Source organism: Pseudopipra pipra, chromosome W (assembly GCF_036250125.1).
Source record: "Pseudopipra pipra isolate bDixPip1 chromosome W, bDixPip1.hap1, whole genome shotgun sequence".
Lineage (NCBI taxonomy): Eukaryota > Metazoa > Chordata > Aves > Passeriformes > Pipridae > Pseudopipra > Pseudopipra pipra.
The window spans coordinates 37613826-37633368 of NC_087580.1; the positions used below are offsets into that span (position 1 = coordinate 37613826).

General features: G+C 52.5%; 2 protein-coding genes and 1 pseudogene across 2 annotated transcripts in view; 2 read left to right on the forward strand and 1 right to left on the reverse strand.

Moving 5' to 3' along the window:
• LOC135404675 (zinc finger protein 239-like) overlaps nucleotides 1-19543 on the reverse strand; it is a 386745-nt gene that overhangs the window by 257948 nt on the left and 109254 nt on the right. The gene's annotated exons all lie outside the window — the stretch shown is intronic.
• Nucleotides 1-19543, forward strand: part of LOC135405260 (zinc finger protein 883-like) — a 290064-nt pseudogene that overhangs the window by 71425 nt on the left and 199096 nt on the right.
• LOC135405603 (zinc finger protein 239-like) lies at nucleotides 1318-4186 on the forward strand. The gene is made up of 2 exons (XM_064640309.1): nucleotides 1318-1742; nucleotides 3521-4186. Exons 1-2 carry the CDS (start codon nucleotides 1417-1419, stop codon nucleotides 3960-3962), a joined length of 768 nt encoding a protein of 255 aa, XP_064496379.1. The 5' UTR covers nucleotides 1318-1416; the 3' UTR covers nucleotides 3963-4186.

The window sequence follows — 19543 nt, forward strand, 5'->3', positions numbered from 1 at the left end:
CAGAGCACGAAGCCTCTTGCAGAGCCCTGGAGCAGCCTCCCACTTGCCAGCCCTGCTCTGGTGGGGTGACACTGTTCCCTCCCTACAGGACACTCCCCCCAAAATCTTCGTAGGGGCCTTTTATTGTGCATATTCCTGGTTGCTGATTGATTCTGGGGACCTGGGGGAGCCTCTGCAATTCCATGCATGGGGCACAATCCCCTGTGCAGAGCTTGACTCAGTGCAGACTTTGCAGGGAAATCTGTGCTGGCAGCCCAAATATGTCACGACCTCCTCGCCCTCCCCCCAGGATATCTGGGACAAGTTCCCCCTTCCAGGGCACCTGCGGGATGGGGGGGGAATTGTTCTCTTGCTGTTGCTGTTGCTGCTCCACCCCTGTCCCTGCCCTTCCTGCCGCTGTCGGGTGAGCGGAGCGGCCACGATGGGAAAGGGGCGAGAGAAGTGAAAAGAGCGGGTGGGACCCCCAAAGGGAGCGTGAGGGGCAGTGGGTCACCCCCAAAGGGAGCTGGGGGGAGCCGGGGTTTGGGGGGTGGGTGGGAAAGGGGTGGGAGAGGGGGGCTATGAGGAGGGAGAGGGGGCTAATCATCGTATTTTGGAGTATTTTTCATCTGAATTTCAGCTTTGTGCGGTTTGGGGGGATGAGGATCTTCTTACTATTTCTGAGGGATTTTTTTGCCTGCATCTGGGTGATTTCGGCTTTTCTGGGCTGAATCTTGGTGTTTTGGAGGTTTTTATGGACACAGGATGCCCGCTGAGTTCTAGAGATGGACTTGGGCAGAAAGAACACCCAAGCCAATGCAGTCTGCCCTTGTTTTCCCCCCATCAGGATTTGTCCTTCCCAGAGCTTGGGCAGATGGAGGAGGAGGCTGCGAGGAAGAGGAAGATGCCTTGGGCCCCCCAGGCAGGTGAGGAGGCAGTCAGTGTCCCTTTGGGCGGGTGTTGTGCTGGCTCTGTCAGCCGAGCATGGCCCCGGCTGCAGGACAACCCCGCTGGCGCCGCCGTCCTGCCGGGGCCGGAGTTGGGGGGATGTCCTTGGCCTTCCCTGTGGGCCGGAGGCAAATCCCCTCCCTGTCCTTCTTGCTTCCTGCCCCAGGCCCCGAGCTGAGGACGGAGAGCCCGGAGGACAAATCCCCCCGTGAGACCCTGGTGGGAGAGGCCGTTTTGAAGGGCTCCCCGGCGCAGGAAGGCAGCGGGGAGGAAAAGGGCCGGAGATCCCCCCGCAGGAGGGGCTCCAAAGCCATCCCAGGGTGCTCTGAGGAGGAAAGAGCCAGCCTGTGCCAGGAAGGGAGCTGGAGCTTGAGGGGGAGTTCTGAGCTGGTGGTCCATGAGCAGCCTCTAAGCAGGGATAAGCCCTTCAGGTGCTTGGAATGTGGGAAGAGCTTCAACCGTAGCTCCACCCTGCTCCAACACCAGCACATGCACACTGGGGAACGGCCCTACACGTGTGGGGAATGTGGGAAGAGCTTCAGCCGTAGCTCCAATCTCTGCACCCACCGTCGCATCCACACTGGAGAACGGCCCTACAAGTGCTTTAAATGTGGGAAGAGGTTTCAGACCAGCTCAAATCTCCTCCTGCATGAGCAGACACACACGGATGAGAGGCCCTTCCGCTGCATGGACTGCGGGAAGGGATTCAAGCGGAACTCCAACCTCCTCACCCACGGGCGCATCCACACTGGGGAGAAACCCTACAAGTGTGGAGAGTGTGGGAAGAGCTTTAGCCGAAGCTCTCATCTGCTCCGGCACAAGCACAGCCACACTGGAGAACAGCCCGGGAAAGGGGTGGGAGAGGTGAGCTAGGGGGAGGAGGGAGAATGGGAGTGGATGTGCTGTGGGGCTGCCTTGTTGTCCCCATGACTTGATCCTTGTAGAGCGGTGGAGGCTGGAGAGAGGGGAGAGCTCGGGCCCCCTGTGCTGAGCCAGCGGTCGGGGCCGTGCTGTTGGTGCCAAATTGCCCCTGGTCAGGCTGAACCCAGAGCCCACCCACGTTTCAGGGGGCCCGATCCACTCCCTGCTGTCATTGCCCTGGGGCAACCTCTGGTGTTCCCCTGCCTGTGGGGCTGTTTGGTTGCCTTGGGCACAGCTGGCCCTTGTGCAGGGCTGTGCCCTTGGGGGCTCTTGGAGGTGGGCAGGAGGTGTTTTTTGGGGGTGCTGGGCTGGGTTGGGGGCAGAGCCCCTACAGTGGGCGGGGGGATGCGGGTCCCCCCCACGGTGGGGGTTGGTGTTGCTGGGTCAGGCCCCGCCGGCTCCATTGTCAGCCCGGTGCCAGCGGGGGGGACACAGCGGGTTTGGGGCCCCCCGGGAGTGCCCGGGGTGGGTGTGGAGCCCGGGAGCTGCCGAGTGTGGGGTGCAGAGCGGGGCGATGGTGGAGCTGGGGGACCCCTGGCAGCCTGGAGGGGGGAGCACGGAGAGGGAGGAGCCCTAGGACCCCCAGGAGCCTTAAACGGAGGGCACAGAGAAGGGCAAACCTGGACAGTGGAGACCCCTGGGATCCCTGAGAAAACAGAATGGAGAACCTGGAGAGGGGGAATGTCTGGGAATGCGGCACTTAAAGGCAAGAGTCACAGGAGAAGGAACCCTTGGGACCCCAACACTCCCAGAATCCCTAAGTGGGACCCCCAGCGTGACAGACAGGGGAGACCCTCCGAACCCCAGAGGGGAGAGACCAGAGAGAGGGAACTCCTGGGAGATATTTTTTGTCTGAATCTTCATATTTTGGAGTATTGTTTGGCTGAATTTCAGCTTTTGGAAGGTGGTGGACTTCCTGCTATTTCTGAGGGCTTTTTTGCTTGATTCTGGGTGGTTTGGGTTTTTCTGGGCTGAATTTTGGTGTTTTGGAGGTTTTTATGGACACAGGATGCCCGGTGAGCTCTAGAGATGGACTTGGGCAGGAGGAACCCCCAAGCCAACGCACTCAGCCCTTGTTTTCTCCCCCATCAGGATTTGTCCTTCCCAAAGCTTGGGCGGATGGAGGAGGAGGCTGCGAGGAAGAGGAAGATGCCGTGGGCCCCCCAGGCAGGTGAGGAGGAAGTCAGTGTCCCTTTGGGCGGGTGTTGTGCTGGCTCTGTCAGCCGAGCATGGCCCCGGCTGCAGGACAACCCCGCTGGCGCCGCCGTCCTGCCGGGGCCGGAGTTGGGGGGATGTCCTTGGCCTTCCCTGTGGGCCGGAGGCAAATCCCCTGCCTGTCCTTCTTGCTTCCTGCCCCAGGCCCCGAGCTGAGGACGGAGAGCCCGGAGGACAAATCCCCCCGTGAGACCCTGGTGGGAGAGGCCGTTTTGAAGGGCTCCACGGCGCAGGAAGGCAGCGGGGAGGAAAAGGGCCGGAGATCCCCCCACAGGAGGGGCTCCAAAGCCATCCCAGGGTGCTCTGAGGAGGAAAGAGCCAGCCTGTGCCAGGAAGGCGGCCGGAGCTTGAGGGGGAGCTCTGACCTGGTGGTCCCTGAGCATCCTCCCAGCATGGAGAAGCCCTTCAAATGCTTGGAATGTGGGAAGAGCTTCAGGCAGAGCACCCACCTCCTCAGCCACCAGCACATCCACACTGGAGAACGGCCCTACACCTGTGGGAAATGTGGGAAGAGCTTCAGTGACAGCTCCAACCTCCGCAGTCACCAGCGCATCCACACTGGAGAACGGCCCTACACATGTGGGGAATGTGGGAAGAGCTTCAGGGAGAGCTCCACCCTCCATGTCCACCAGCGCATCCACACCGGGGAAAGGCCCTACAAGTGCTTGGATTGTGGGAAGAGGTTTCAGACCAGCTCATATCTCCTGAAGCACAAGCAGGCACATACAGGGAAGTGGGCCTTCCACTGCACTGACTGTGGGAAGGGGTTCAACCAGAACTCCAACCTTGTCACCCACCAGCACATCCACACCGGGCAGAGGCCCTACAAGTGTGGGGAGTGTGGGAAGAGCTTTCCCCAGAGCTGTCACTTGACCAGACACCAACGGACCCACCGATAATAGAACCCCGGTGAGTGCCCCGACTGTGGGAAGAGCTTCGGCCGCTGCTTCCACCCCAAATGAACCCCCTGATGGTGAGGCAACCCCTGGAGTCCAGTGACTGTCAGTCCATCCCTTTCGACCAGAAAGGGCCAGTCCCCTTTCCCAGTGGCTGGTTCTTGCAACAGAACCCTTCTTGGGGTGTCAGTCCTGGAAGTTTAGAGCAGAGATCTCCCCACCAGCATTGGTCTGGGGGAGTTCCGTCCGTCTCTAATTAGGAATTATTGCTTTTTTGCCAGCTTCAACAATTGGCTTCAACAATTGCTTTAGTGTAGAGCACTGTCCTATCTTATCCTGTACTCCTGCTAGTTTTAGTGTGTCTATTGTGCAATAAATAATTTTGATGAAGATCTTTTGTCTGATCATTTGGAACCCTAAATAAATTCATTTCTATCAATAGATCTGATTTGCCATCATTAAAACCTGGGCGACAGAAGTTTTTCAGTCGCACCTCTCTAATTCCTCTAAATTGATTCTGTTGGCATAATTGAAGGCTGAGATTGGATCCAGCAGGCCCCAGCACCCCACAGGAAGTTGGAAGCTCAAGGCCTGTCCCCCCCCTTTCCTAGCCCCCTTATGCCCATAGACCCCCATGGGACTGTGGGACTTGCCAGACTATACCTCCTTTTCCACCCTTTTCCCTGTTCCTCCCACTTTCCCATTGTCCCCTCAATCTCCAATTTTCCCCCCAAACAGTTTTGGGGTCCCAACCCCCACTTTTTGCCCTCTCTCCTGTGGGCACTGAAGGAGAAAATGAGTCTGCACACACAGAGTTCCATTGCGGGACTTGTCCGCCCATCTTTCCGGCGTCCCCCTTTCATTGGGGTTCCTTTGGAAACAGCATCTGAAGTTTGTCTTTTAGTCCACTGGAATTCCCAGCATGGCCCAAAAGCAGTGCCCTGATCTCACACATTCCCCTCCCCTCATGTGCTGGCTGTGTTCAGCCACCAGAGAAAAACACAGGCTACCATGCAGAGCGTTCCAAGTGGTTTCCACTTTGGCAAACAGCACTCTCTGGATGGAAAACACCAGTCAAGGCCAAAACACTCCTTTTGGATCCTGATTAACTGAATGCAGCTGCTCCTGCCTCAACTTGTTCCCACAGAAATTCTCAGGGTTCCTTTTCTTCCAGGAGGCCCCACATGTCCCAATGGCCCCTGGATTCCATGAGCTTCCCCAGTCTCCAAAGGTTCCTTTTGTTCCACGAGGCCCTGCAGTCCCAAAATGCCCTTTGGATTCCAGGAGATTTCCCACTGTCCCAGGGTCCCTTGTGCTTCAGGAGGAGCTGCAGTGGGACAGTGGCCCTTTGGTTCCGTGAGCTCTGCAGTGTTCCAGGAATCCTTGGGTTCCAGGAGAGCCTGCAGTTTCACAAGGAGCACTTGAATGCAGGAGGTTCTGCAGGGTCCCAATGGCCCCTGGATTCTGGGAGGTTCAGAAATATCTCAGGGCTGAGATAAATGGGATTGTTCAGGCTGGAGAAGAGAAAGCTTTGTGCTGACCTGATTGTGGCCTTCCAGTGCCTGAAGGGAGCCAACCAGAAAGATGGAGAGAGACTTTGGACAAGGGCCTGGAGTGACAGGACAAGGGGCAGTGGTTTCACACAGATTGAGGGCAGGGTTGGAGGAAATAGTAGGAAGGAATTCTTGACTCTGAGGGTGCTGAGATGCTCTTGAAGGCCCCTCCCAAGACAAAGCATTCCATGATTGTGGGACTGGTGGGTGAGGTGGTGGTTGGAGCCGTCTGGGGCACAGGGACCCAAAATGAGGGAGTTTTCCATTGTGGGGGAAGGAAGGAGGGGGCAGCAGAACTGACCCCTTGGACACCTGGCAGGCAGGCTTTGGCTTGAAGCTGGTGATGGGGAGCTGAGTGAAGCCCCCACAATGCAGGAGGAAATGGTCAGTGACCTACTCTGCCAGTGAGACCCCCCCAAGTGCCTGGGCCCACATGGGATGCAGCCAAGAGTCCTGAGGGAGCTGGAGAAAGAGCTGGCCAAGCCACTCTCACTCATTCCCCAGCAGTGCTGCACAACTGCACAAGTCCCAGCTGACTGGCAACAAGCACATGGGATGCCCATCCACCGGAAGGGCCAAAAGGAGCATCTGGGGAACTCCTGGCCTGTCCCATTGACCTCAGGACCAGGGAAGTCCATGCAGCAGATCCTCCTCAGTGCCATCCCATGGCACGGGCAGGACAACCAGGGGATCAGGCCCAGCCAGTGTGGGATTAGGAAAGGCAGGTCCTGCCTGACCAACCTCATTTCCTTTTCTGACAAAGGACCCGCTCAGCAGCTGAGGGAAAGGCTGGGAATGTGTCTCTCTGGAATTCCAGAAAGCCTTTGGCACCATCTCCCCCAGCATCTCCTGCACAAACTGGCTGCTCATGGCTTGCCCGGGGAACTGTTTGCTGGGTGACAAAGTGTCTGATGGCCCAGGGAGTGGTGGGGAATGGAAGGGAATGCAGGTGGGGCTGGTCACTAGTGGGGTTCCCAAGGGCTCAGGGTTGGGGCTGCTCCTGTTTAACATCGTTGGGGATGATCTGGGCCAGGGGATCGAGTGCCCCCTCAGGAAAGTCGTGGACAACACCACGTTGGGTGTGAGTGTGGATGTGCTGGAGGGCAGGAAGGCTCTGCAGAGGGATCTGGACAGGCTGGATCAATAAGGCCAAGTGTCAGGGCCTGCCCTTGGGTCCCAACAACCCCCTGGAACGCTCCAGGCTGGGGGCAGAGGGGCTGGAGAGCTGCTCAGCAGGAAGGGACTTGGGGGTGCTGCTTGACAGTGGCTGGATATGAGGCAGAGTGTGCCCAGGGGGGCAAGAAGGCCAAGGGGTCCATGACCTTTGTGGAGAAGAGTGTGGCCAGCAGGAGCAGAGAAGTGATTGCCCCTCTGTGCTGGGCACTGCTGAGGCCCCACCTGGAGTGCTGTGTCCAGTTCTGGCCCCTCAGTGCCAAAAGGTCCTTGAGGGGCTGGAGCGTGTCCAGAGAAGGGAACGGAGCTGGGGAAGGCTCTGGAAAACATGTCTGCTGAGGGACGGCTGAGGGAACTGGGCTTGTTGAGTCTGGCGAGGGGGAGGCTCAGGGGGGACCTCATTGCTCTCTACAGTGACCTGAAAGGAGGTTTTTAGTGGAGTTGGGGTCGGTCTCTTCTGCCAAGGCTATAGTGAAAGATTGTGAGGGAATGGCCTTAAACTTCTTTGGGCAAGGTTCATATTAGATATTAAAGAAACCTTTTTCCACTGAGAGAGTGCTCAGGCATTGGAACAAGTAGCCCGGGGAGGTGGTGGAGTCTCTGGAAGTGTTCAGGTGTGTGGTGGGTTGACTTTGGCTGGACACCAGGTGCCCTCCCAGCTGCTCTATCACTCCCCTTCCCAGCAGGACAGGGGAGAGAGTAAGGTGGGAAAAAAAAACAACTGGTGGGTTGAGATAAGGCAGTTTATTTAAAGCAAAAGACAGCAGGGTTTGTTCTCTGCTTCCCATGAGCAGCCATGGTCGGCCACTCCCCAGGAGCAGGGCTTGGGTCCGTGGGACGGTTCCTCAGCAGGCAGCCATCAGACAATGAATGCCCCCCTCCTGCTCCCTGCCTCAGCTTTTAGAGCTGAGCTGACCTCCCATGGTCTGCAATGTCCCTTGGGTCAGTTGGGCTCAGCTGGCCTACTTGGGTCCCCTGCCAGGCTCTTGCCCTCAGCTAAGGAAGGAATGTCCCAGTGTTGGTGCTGTGCTCAGCAGTGGCCAAAACACTGGGGTGTTCTCAACCCCCTTCCAGCTGCCAATGCCAAGCCCAGCCCTGGGAGGGCTGCTGTGGGGAACTGAACTGCAGCTCAGCCAGACCCAACCCAGATATCTATGGCACATATTCTGTAGAATCCATCCTTAGGTGTTGTGTGATAGATCTGTAAGATATTACAAATAAGAAGCAACAATAAGGCAAGTGTCCTCCTTAGGGACACCCCCCCCCAAACTCCTGCCTGGGTTTGTTCCCTGGGGGTCTCTACAGCAGCAAGCACAGCCCCACACTGACTGCTCTGGGCTGTGCAGGCATTTGTGGTTCTGCCTGTCTCACACACACCCCCAGCCTTGGGATGGATCTGGATGTCACTGGATGTGATGTCACAGGGGAGATGTGATGACATATTATGGTTGTGACATTGGTAGATGTGATGTCACAGAAAGGATGTGATGTCACAGGGGAACTCTGATGTCACGAGGAGGATGCAATGTCATTTGGGAAATGTGATGTCTCAGGAAGAATGTGATGTCATATGATGGGTGTCAAATCATAGGAGAGCTGTGATGTCACAGGGGAGCATGTCACGTCACAGGGATGATAGGATATCACAAGAGAGATGTGATATCATATGAAGGATGTGACATCATAGGGGAGATGTGATGTCATAGAAAGGTTATGATGTCATAGGGGAACTGTGATGTCACGGGGAGGATGTGATGTCACAGGGGAGGACCTGACATCACAGGCATGATATGATATCACAGTAGAGGTTTGATGTCACAGGGGAGGTGTGATGCCATAGGGGAGATGTGATATTATAGTTGTGATGTCACAAGGATGGATGTGATGTCAGGAGGAGGTGTGATGTCACAGGGAGGACATGATGTCACAGGAAGGATGTGATGTCATGGGGAGGACGTGCATTCACAGGGATTCTATGATATCACAGAAAAGATGTGATGTCATATGATGGACATGATGCCATATGGGAGATTTGATGTCAAAGAAAAATGTGATGTCATAGGGGAGCTGTGATGTCACAGGGGCAATGTGATGTCATGGGCTGTCACAGGGCTGGTGTGATGTCAGAGGGATGACATGATATCACTGGAGAGATGTGATGTCATATGATGGATGTAACATCATAAAGGAGCCTTGATGTCACAACAAGGATATGATGTCACAGGGGAGGTGTGATGTCACAGGGAGGGTATGATGTCACTGGGCAACTGTGATATCATGGGGAGGTGTGATGTTATAGGGGAGATGTGATGTCACAGGGGAGGATGTTATGTCACAGGGATTATTTGATACCATATGATGGATGTGATGTCATAGGGGAAATGTGATGTCACAGGGCGGATGTGTTATCATAGGGAGCTGTGATGTCACAGGGACGATGTGAGGTCACAGGGGAGCACGTGACATCACAGTGATATGATATCACAGGATATATGTGATATCATGTGATGGATGTGATATCATAGGACAGATGTGATGTCACAGGGAGGTGTGTTGTCACAGGAACGTGTGATGTCAGAAGGGAGGATGTGATGTCACAGGGATAATATGTTATCACATGAGAGATGTGATGTCATATGATGCATGTGACATCACAGGGGAGCTGTGATATCACACGAAAAATGTGATGTCACAGGACCGATATGATGTCATAGGGGAGATGTGGATGTCACAGGACGGATGTGATGTCACAGGGAGGATGTTATGTCACAGGGGAGCTGTGATGTCACAAGGGAGGACATGACATGACAGGGATGATCTGATATCACAAGGGAGATGTGATGTCTTATGATGGATGTGACGCCATAGGGAAGATGTGATGTCTCAGGAAGGACATAATGTCACAGAGCAGGTGTGATATCATGGGGAGGATGTGATGTCACAGGAAAGATCTGATGTCACAGAGGAGCTGTGATTGTAACCGTTCGCTTGGATACATGTCCGGAATAAAGACAAGTGCCAGAAATACTCAAACACACAAAATATCTTTTATTACAGTGAGAATAATAATAATAGTAATAAACTTAGCAAGAGGAATTAAAAACGAAAAAAGGATACAAACTAACTACCTTATCGGGTGGCATTAAAACAAATACTACGAACATCATTTAATACAGTATTAACTAGTGAAAAGGGATACCAAAAAAGGATCTTAACACATTATTATGGATAACACGATATTGGTTAGTAAAGAGGGAAACTAAAGGAAAAATACCATAAACATAAAAGGGGAATTAAAGGAACACTAAAAGGATATTAAAAAGTTTGTTCTCTCAGAAGCTTCCTATCAATAAACTGTGCTTACCCACACAGACAGGCCAGGGCTGCCAGGATCTGCAGCAGCTGGTCGGTGCCCGTGCTTAGCGGGCGTCCCGGCGGAACAACACAGTCTCCATGGCAGGATGAGGATCGCTCACCCCAGCAGTCCTGACACCCCATTTTATCAGCTCTACATTACACCACGTAGGGCCAGTACGCAGTATAAGGTGATGCCTGAGTGGCAGCCAAACCCCGCCTGTTCATCACCTGATAGCAACAGTCTGTGCGTGCCCTGCTGTAGGGCAAGGGGCCAGCGACCCCTGCCCACAGAATCTTCCTCCCATCATCATCTTTCTCACCCCTATGTATGACCTCTACCATTGTGTTTCAAGGGTAGATGTATCTATCTTGCAATATGTAGCAAAACCAAGGAAGAACTCAGCTCTGATAATAGGGGATATCCAGCTGACTTGCCAAAAAGTACAATGGACCTTACAATTCGCTTGTGCCATGAAGTTACATTGTACCATACTCAGCTGGTTTCACATCCTAATATGATTCCTTTCTCACGCCTCTGTGCTCCATTGATCATCTAATTCAAAAGTACCCCCCTTACATGTGCTCTGTCCTCAGCTCCCACGGGGACCACAAGATCATCAGTTTGGAGGAGGCTTTTGGCAAAGCACAGCGTGTTTTTCCCAAAACTCTAAAAGAGGTGAAAAACCATGAAGCTGTGCTGGATCGAAGCATAGCAAACCTGCTGGAACAAGCCTCTGCAAAGGAGTTCTTTAGAGTACAAACAATGCTTGAAAAATAAGACCTGGAAATGGACAATACAACACCACCTGAGCAAGTCACTGTAACAAATTAACAACATATGCAGAGTCAGCAATAACATTCAAAGGTTGATTAGGAAAAAACTGAAAAGCAAGGGTTACAGCTCGATGTTCCACAATTTGAGGAGAATTTTCTTGATGAACAATTTGATGCTGTCATCCAAATTTTATTTCCACACTACCGCAGCTTTACCTGTCTTCCTCAAGACTGTAAGACCATCTAGGGGCTCTTCTTTTTTTTTTTTTTTTTTTTTTTTCCCACTGTGGTTAAAGGGCACTTTGTGAGAAGGTGTTAACAATCCTACACGACCTATGGTACAAGGTTCCCCTGTTATCCCTTTGGGAATTCCTGGTCAGGCTTTGTCTCCACATATGAGAAACAGACCAGAGGGCAATTTTCTTGCAACAAATCCCAACTGCCTATATACTGCCGCATAACTGTACAAAACGACTTTGTCAGGGGTCTGAGGCTGCTATAAGGCTGGCCTCACTGCCATTTAACAGAACTCCTACCAGACAGGTAGGAAAAGGCTGCTCGGGCCATGCAAGCAAGGCACAAAAGGTGGTTTGATTCAAGGCCTTCATTAAGGTGACCCAGACATTGCACTCCTTCTATGGACTAATGAATGATAAGAAATTTGGCCGTGGAACCCAGCTAAAGCAGTTTGCATTTCATATATGTTTGTCAGACACCACTCAAAGTAATGAGAGTGTACAGGTACAGCAATGTGAGCTGGATCTCTGCCAGTACTCTCTATGCATCTTCCTCTAGCCTTAATGGTGATTTGAGCTATGTGCTCAAACAATCCAGGAGCAGGTTTTTGACAAAAGGAACTCTGTGATATGCAAAAATGAAAAATTAGACAATTTGACAATGATCAATGTGTGAAACAAATTTAGAATGTAAAGCTTGCTCTACTTGTTGGATGGTTCAAACTGCTCTGTTAGTCAGTTCTCTCAGTCTGTTCCCTCAGTTCCTGAAAATTGTCAGAATGTTTGAGCAGGTCAAATAGAGGTGCCAGGTGGGTGTTTGGCAATTTCAAGTATGATGCAATCTAATTTAAAGACTTTAATAGCTACTGTATGTCAGTAAGAGTTTTAACATTAATACCCAATTGAACTGGTTGAGGAATGACTGCTTTTTGTGTACGTGAACCCTAAATATTTCCAGGGTACCTCTCACTGCACCGTGTCAGGAGAAACTACTAGGCCAAAGAATTGTAAACTCTTTCTGGTTTCAGTGTCCAACACACCCAGCTGATCCTCAGTGGCTACAGTCGGCAGAAATATCATTTATATAATGACAACAAAAGACAGTCAGAAAATTGCATTAGTACAGAAAATAATGTTGGAATCATAAAGGACTGACAAATTATAGAAAAGCTCTTCATTCCATGGGAGAGGGTTTTCTGTGGATAACGCTCGAAAGGTTCTGCACGAATAATAGATGGAACTGAAAATGCAAATTTTTCTCTATTACTGGGGTCTAACTGGATTGTGAAAAAACAACTTGTCAAATTAATAACAACAATGGGTTATTCAGCAGAAAGCACAGAAGGGGTCAATAAACCAATGCTTACATGGTTACCATGACTGCACCAACTCGTCTGAGACCATACAACAGTCGTCATTTCACAGATTTTTTCTTCAGCACAAAGACGGGGTAATTAAAGGATTCTGAGATGGTTCAATGTAATCAAGCTGCTCTTTAACAAGCTGTTGCAGGGCCAACAGCTGTTCTCTAGGTAGGAGCCATTGCTTAAGTCACACAGGATCTGTATGTTCTAAAAGAAAACTCTGAGCAGTACCTCCTAGTCTCACAACCCCAACCCCTGGCATGACTACAGAAGTTTGTTTGTTTGGACAATTAACAGCAAGCTTTGAGCATCACAAAGAGTACAGGTTAGGGCAGAAATCAGCAGTGACCAAAAGACTTGTGGTGCATCAGTAGAACCAAATTCTTCATTTCGACACTCACGAAACTCTGCTTGGGGAACATAACTCACAAAAAGTATAAGTTGAGCTATTTGTGTCTCTTTTAGAAATTATCAGTGGTGGATAAGGTGTGAAAGCTATAACACAGAATTGCCTTGTATAATTAGCAGCAATGATTGCAACATGAACAAAACGTCTTGCAAGTGTGCTATTAGAACAACCGATTAACAAGGCACTTAACTCATGTTGCCTTTGCATAATCCTAAACATCCACTAGTCAAATTACGCAAGCAATACGTCTAGTATGAAACAAGCAGCAGTCACAAGTAGTGAGGCTATTTTGCTGAGAACACAGCTGCAATGGGCAGGGCACATCTTAAGGATGAAGGACTAGCTGTTTTACAATGAATATTGCCACCAGCTGCTGCATGGGAGGGGTTTTTAAGAGAATATATAAGGACTCTTTAAAACAACATTTCAGCTCTGGCACACTGATCAGCATAACTGGTCTGCTCTGGCCTCCAGCCAGGAGGCCTGAAGACACACTATCCACCATACTGCAGATGCCCCTGAAAAGGCACGCAGGATGGCCTTGACAGTCTGCAAGGGCCCCCCTGCAATGGGCTGAACAAGCAAGGCAGCAACATCAACAACTCCTGATTTAAATCCTGGAAACACAGAAAAGCTCAAACGACCCTCACTACTGCCATAGCAGATGCAAATGCAATTATTTGATGGTCTAAGGACCCCACCCCGGCACAAGCCTGCATCATTGCATCAAGGATAGTACTTTTTGACAGTCTATATTGGCATTATCTCTGGTTAATTGTGTAACACTTTTTGACAGTCTATATTGGCATTATCTCTGGTTAATTGTGTAACTAGCAGCTTCTATAACTGAGTGTCAAAAGCTTGTTTCTCTACAGCATCTTGCAGCTCTTCCACGAATTGTAAGAATGATTCCTGGGCACCTGGACGCATGGTTGTGCACCATGCTCTGGGCTCTGCTAACTCTGCAGCCTGCACTAATGCTTGCTGGCTTATGGTTTTTACTTGCTCCAAAACTAATGGTCTCCTGTGCAGCTCACACAGCTAAGGAACAACACCAGTGGAAAAACTTCACCTGAGATTTAACCTCCACAATCTTCATACAGGGTTGAAATAGAACACCAAATTTCTGTAAGAATCTCTTATTCAACCTCAGTCCTAACACCTTCTTAAAATCTCGACACCGACGGAAAGTATTTTTAAGTTTACACAGTTACACATTCATGTAGCTTTTCTCTTTCACACAGTTTTTTCCAGTCACACTTAGGTGGCCACCTCAGACACTCATCAGTCACACACACATTTCAAGTAGTCATTGGCTGTGCACTTCTTATTACTTTCATAATTCAAAGGAAATTTATGGCATAGCCACCAACAACAATCTGCAAATCCTGCATAACTCTCCATGCAAAAGATGAATACAGCAAGAAAATATAGGATATTATCTTGGAAATCTTCAACCCTTCTCATAGAGCAATGATACTCTGTCATAAAGGCAATAGAACTACTTTTGCAGGGGGCAAGACTACCCCCTTCGTCTCATCGTTCCATGTGCAAATTTTCTACCCGCACCCTGCCCCCGGGGGAAACAGCCAAATTTCATGTAAAAGATGCGAAATGGTGAACTATAGGAGATTCCTAACAACGTTCTGCAACATGCAAAAAGCTAAACATGTACATTACCTCATTTTTAATCTTGCTTCAAGGGATTCTTTCATCAGTCTCCCTTTCTGTTTTTGAAGAAAACGTTTGAGAATGTCATGAGCACGCTCAGCAACACTTTAGCTTGTGGGAGAAATGAGGGTTGCCTGTAACATGTGTAACACCTATTGCTGTAAAAACACTGCAATCTTATTTGATTTGTAAGTTGGGGTATTGTCAGTTTTAAGTTGTCTTTCCCTTTTTCCGTCTTTTGCCCCCCCATCACCCATTTCTCTTGAACACTGCTCCCCCACCCCCTGCAGCCGGAGGACGAAGGAGGGGGAGGAGGGGGAGGAGAGGACGGGTTCACTCAGAGAAAATCAACAGAAGGAACTAGCAACCTAATCATGGAGTCTGCTTAAGACAAAAACATAGGAGAGGGAGAAACAGCTGCAAATAAGCACGTTTCAGAGGGGGGGGTGGTTGGTGTAACGAGGTAAAAAGACAAACAGCTTCCCCCCTCCCCCGACTGCACCCCCCGAAGCCATTGCTACTGTCATCAACTCGCCGCTCTAGGGAGAGGAGGGGTACCAGGGGAAAAAACACTTGCTGTGAAGAAGGGGAGGGGACCCTCCCCCGTCCCACCGCTTGGGACCATGGCTGTCAGCAGTGCGGGGGATAAGGTCCCCCCTGCACCACTGCCTGAGGAGCTGCCGGCACACATGCGCGGGCACACCATTCTGAGTCGGGGCCGCCAGAGCCACAGCGATCCCGTCAGCCCCTGGCTGGGGCTGGGCATGGCACTGCAATCACGCATGGAGCCACTGCTGCCGCTGCCCACCGCACCGGCACCCAAGGCTGTGGGCGCTGCTGTCGCAGCCGTGCCGCAGCCACCGCTGCCTGCCGGGCACAAACGGACTCGGCGGCGCCGGACCCGGACCTGGCGCCATTCTGCAGGCACTTGGAGCGGGCAGACCTGACATGGCAGCACAGCTCTGCAGCACTGCTCAGACAAGAAGCAGAAAGCTTCTTAAGGTGGAAATCAGTCACAGCGTTCATAAGGTCGTCTCCCGGTCCATCAGCAGCACCTCCACACCGTAGCCGCCGTCCCCCATCATCTTGGACGTGTACTGCCGAATCGCTAGCACTGCGTTCATCTTGGTGGGGCTGCTTGGCTGCTCGCGGTTCCACTCTGTGACCTCTGGTCCCGCATCGGCTCCCTTCGGCTCCGTTCAACTCTTCTTTTGTATGATTTCTCTGTATGACAGCATCTAATAGCATTCCAATGTCTTCCCAGGCAAAACAGAACTTTCCAGACGATAAACACATGCCTTTCGTTTGCACTTATGGTCTGCACCCATAGTGACTAGAAAAAAGTTCTCAAGTGCTTCACCTGCCTTCCAAGCGCCAGCTACACTTGCATTGAGGAGGCGCAGGAGGGGGAGGCGGGGAGCGTGCAGGGATATTGGCAAAAGGCACTTAACTCACAGGCTTATGATCAGAAAGTTCTGTCTTGTCTTTACCAGTCTGTGCTTTAATGTCTTTTACTGTTTCATATAACAATCGCCAAGTTGTAAGGAAGGAAGCAGCAACTCTCTCTCTCTTAGAGGCAGCAGTAAAGAGCTTATCACTAATTTCTTTCCAAGTAGAGAGACTAAAAGCAGTAATAGTGTCCACTTCATATCCCTGGCCCTTGCACCAAAGTAGTATCTTTCGCAAAGCCAGTTGTTTAACTTCTTCCCCGTTTAAGCAGGATAGACTTCCACATAGATACAACACTAGATTCCTCTTTGCTTAAGAGTTGTCCCCATGTTCTCAGTGGCTCACCTCTCCAGGTGTCTTGGTTCTAGGCTAGCCGGGCAACTTCTCCGTTGCTCTCAATGCTTCACCTAGCTCCGTTCCCGCGGCAACCTCCCGCCGCCCGATCGGCTTCTCTGCCGTCCGATATCCACACAGATGCAGTACCGCGTCGGAGTCACCAGATGTCGCTGTTGGAATGGACCGCGACACAAAATATCCAGCAAGAAAGTTTATTGGAAAGAAAAGGAAGCAGCAGCAGCCCGGAGCTGCAGTTTACAGCTCTTTAAACACAGTTCTTTAGGCATATGTATATTACATAGATAGGTCAATTCAAATACACAAACTAGAATTTTCACAGCTGATAGGTGGACCCTTTCAGTCCTACTTTCTCACAGTCCCTCTCCACATCTGTTCTTGTTTTCTTCTCATGTTTATATTTTTCTCAGCCATTTTGTTCAAAATAAGTTGTTGTTCTCATGGCACAGTGTCCTTGTTCTCACGGGACAGCTTTCTCTTGATGTTTTTCTCCTCTCTCAGGGTGCATCAACATGTTGTCAGGACCAATGCCTCCATTTTCAATCAGCAGGATTCCCCACAGTTGAGCTCTTGATGAAGCTCTTCCCACACTGCCCACACTTGTAGGGCCTCTCCCGCTGTGGATGCGCTGGTGGGTGACGAGGGTGGAGTTCTGCTTGAAGCCTTTCCCGCAGTGGGGGCAGCGGAAGGGCCTCTCATCCGTGTGCGTCCGCTGGTGCACGAGGAGATCTGAGCTGGTCTGAAACCTCTTCCCACATTCCAAGCACCTGTAGGGTCGTTCCCCAGTATGGATAAGCTGGTGTCGGATCAGGCTGGAGCTCTCCCTGAAGCTCTTCCCACATTCCCCACATATGTAGGGCCGTTCCCCAGTGTGGATGTGCTGGTGGGTGAGGAGCTTTGAGCTGTCCCTAAAGCTCCTCCCACATTCCCTACACGTGTAGGGCCGCACCCCAGTGTGGATCACCTGGTGTTTGCGGAGGGTGGATAAGTCACTGAAGCTCTTCCCACATTCCCCACACATGTAGGGCCGTTCCCCACTGTGGATGCGCTGGTGTCTGTGGAGGTTGGAGCTGTTCCTGAAACACTTCCCACATTCCCCACACAGGTAGGGCCGTTCCCCACTGTGGATGTGATGGTGCTTGAGGAGGTCGGAGCTCTTCCTGAAGCTCTTCCCACATTCCAAACACCTGAAGGGCTTCTGCCTGCTGGGAGGCTGATCAGGGACCACCAGCTCAGAGCTCCCCCTCAAGCTCCGGCCGCCTTCCTGGCACAGGCTGGCTCTTTCCTCCTCAGAGCACCCTGGGATGGCTTTGGAGCCCCTCCTGTGGGGGGATCTCCGGCCCTTTTCCTCCCCGCTGCCTTCCTGCGCCATGGAGCCCTTCAAAACGGCCTCTCCCACCAGGGTCTCACGGGGGGATTTGTCCTCCGGGCTCTCCGTCCTCAGCTCGGGGCCTGGGGCAGGAAGCAAGAAGGACAGGGAGGGGATTTGCCTCCGGCCCACAGGGAAGGCCAAGGACATCCCCCCAACTCCGGCCCCGGCAGGACGGCGGCGCCAGCGGGGTTGTCCTGCAGCCGGGGCCATGCTCGGCTGACAGAGCCAGCACAACACCCGCCCAAAGGGACACTGACTTCCTCCTCACCTGCCTGGGGGGCCCAAGGCATCTTCCTCTTCCTCGCAGCCTCCTCCTCCATCCGCCCAAGCTTTGGGAAGGACAAATCCTGATGGGGGGGGGAAAACAAGGGCTGAGCGTGTTGGCTTGGGGGTTCCTCCTGCCCAAGTCCATCTCTAGAACACATCGGGCATCCTGTGACCATAAAAACCTCCAAAACACCAAGATTCAGCCCAGAAAAACCCAAACCACCCAGATTCAGGCAAAAAACCCTCTCAGAAATAGCAAGATGAAGCCCCCCCTCAAACTGCAAAAAGTTGAGATTCAGGAAAAAAATACTCCAAAATATGAAAATTCTGCCTAAAAAAACGCTCCCAGGAGTTCCCCCATTGTGGTCTGCCCCCTCTGGGGTTCAGAGGGTCTCCCCTGTCTGGAATGCTGGGGGTCCCACTTTGTGATGCTGAGAGTGTTGGGGGTCCAAAGGGTCCCTTCTCCTCTGACTCTCGCCTTCCAAGTGCCATGTTCCCAGACATTCCTCCTCTCTGGGTTCTGTACATTGCTGTCCCGAGGATACCAGGGGTCACCATTGTCCTACTGTGCTGCTCTGAACCAGCAGAGCAGTTGGAGAACAGATGGTGGTAAAGTGTGGTCAGTGCCAAGTGCTTTACGGCTCTTTGGCCCAAAGAAATGTCTCTGCCCTGAGAATAGGGCTGGCAAGTGGGAAGCTGCTCCAGGGCTCTGCAAGAGGCCTCGTGGTCTGCTCAGCCCCACCACTGGCTGGTACCAACACCCCCGGCTGCCCCCGGCCCTGGGCAGCTCTGCTGCCACAGGCTGTGCCCTCACCGTGGCCCTGCAATGGCCCTGCCTGTCCCTTACCTATGGCCCTGCCCGTGGTTCTGTCCCTTGGCTCTCTCTCTGCCAGCTCAGTGTGGGGCACACGGGCTGGGGGTCCCTCCCAAGCCCCCCGGGCAGCCGGCGTTGGCTGGGGGGATGTGAGGGCTGGGCCTGCTCAGCACAGCCCCGGCCTCGTGCCCAGCGCCTCTTTCCTGACCCACACAAGACCTTCCCGGCCCCCCCAGGGCTCCCCTGCTGCTGCCTCTGCTCCTGGCCCTGCCTTTGCTGCTCCCTTGCCTGGGGCAGCAGCTGCAGGGGGGGATGGCAGCAGCTTCAGCTCCACGGCACTTCCTGGGGGGAGCTCAGCCCGGGGGGGACGGGCAGGGACCTGATGGGGATGGACAGGGGCCCAGCAGGGACAGACAGGGCCTGCAGGGAAAGGCACAGGGACAACCTGGCCCCCCACACTGACACCGCTGTCTCTGCTCCTCCTTGCAGGCTCCGTGGCCAGGCACAGTTTGTGTTCCTGGGTGCCCACCATCTCAGCACTTGGAGCTGCTCAAATCAGCGCCTGCAGCTCTGCAGCAAAGCCCCAGCTCACCTGGCACACAGGGGATGGACACAGCACCTGCTCGGGGATAGGCATTCACAGCTTTGCCCCCTTCCCCACCACAGGGCTCTCCTTCCTCAGCAGCACCTCTGCCTTGCACTTATTCTCAGCCTCACCTCAGGGACAGCTCTGGGCTCACCTCCGCGCCACTTCTCAGCCTCACCTCAGGGCCTGGGCTCAAGGACAGGAA

Bases quoted from the DNA above. Each gene is read 5' to 3' on its own strand.
- LOC135405603 (XM_064640309.1), top strand. From the start codon at position 1,417: ATGCACACTGGGGAACGGCCCTACACGTGTGGGGAATGTGGGAAGAGC. The intron at 1,743-3,520 runs GCACAAGCACAG...CCACCTCCTCAG, and splicing joins CGAAGCTCTCATCTGCTCCG to CCACCAGCACATCCACACTG.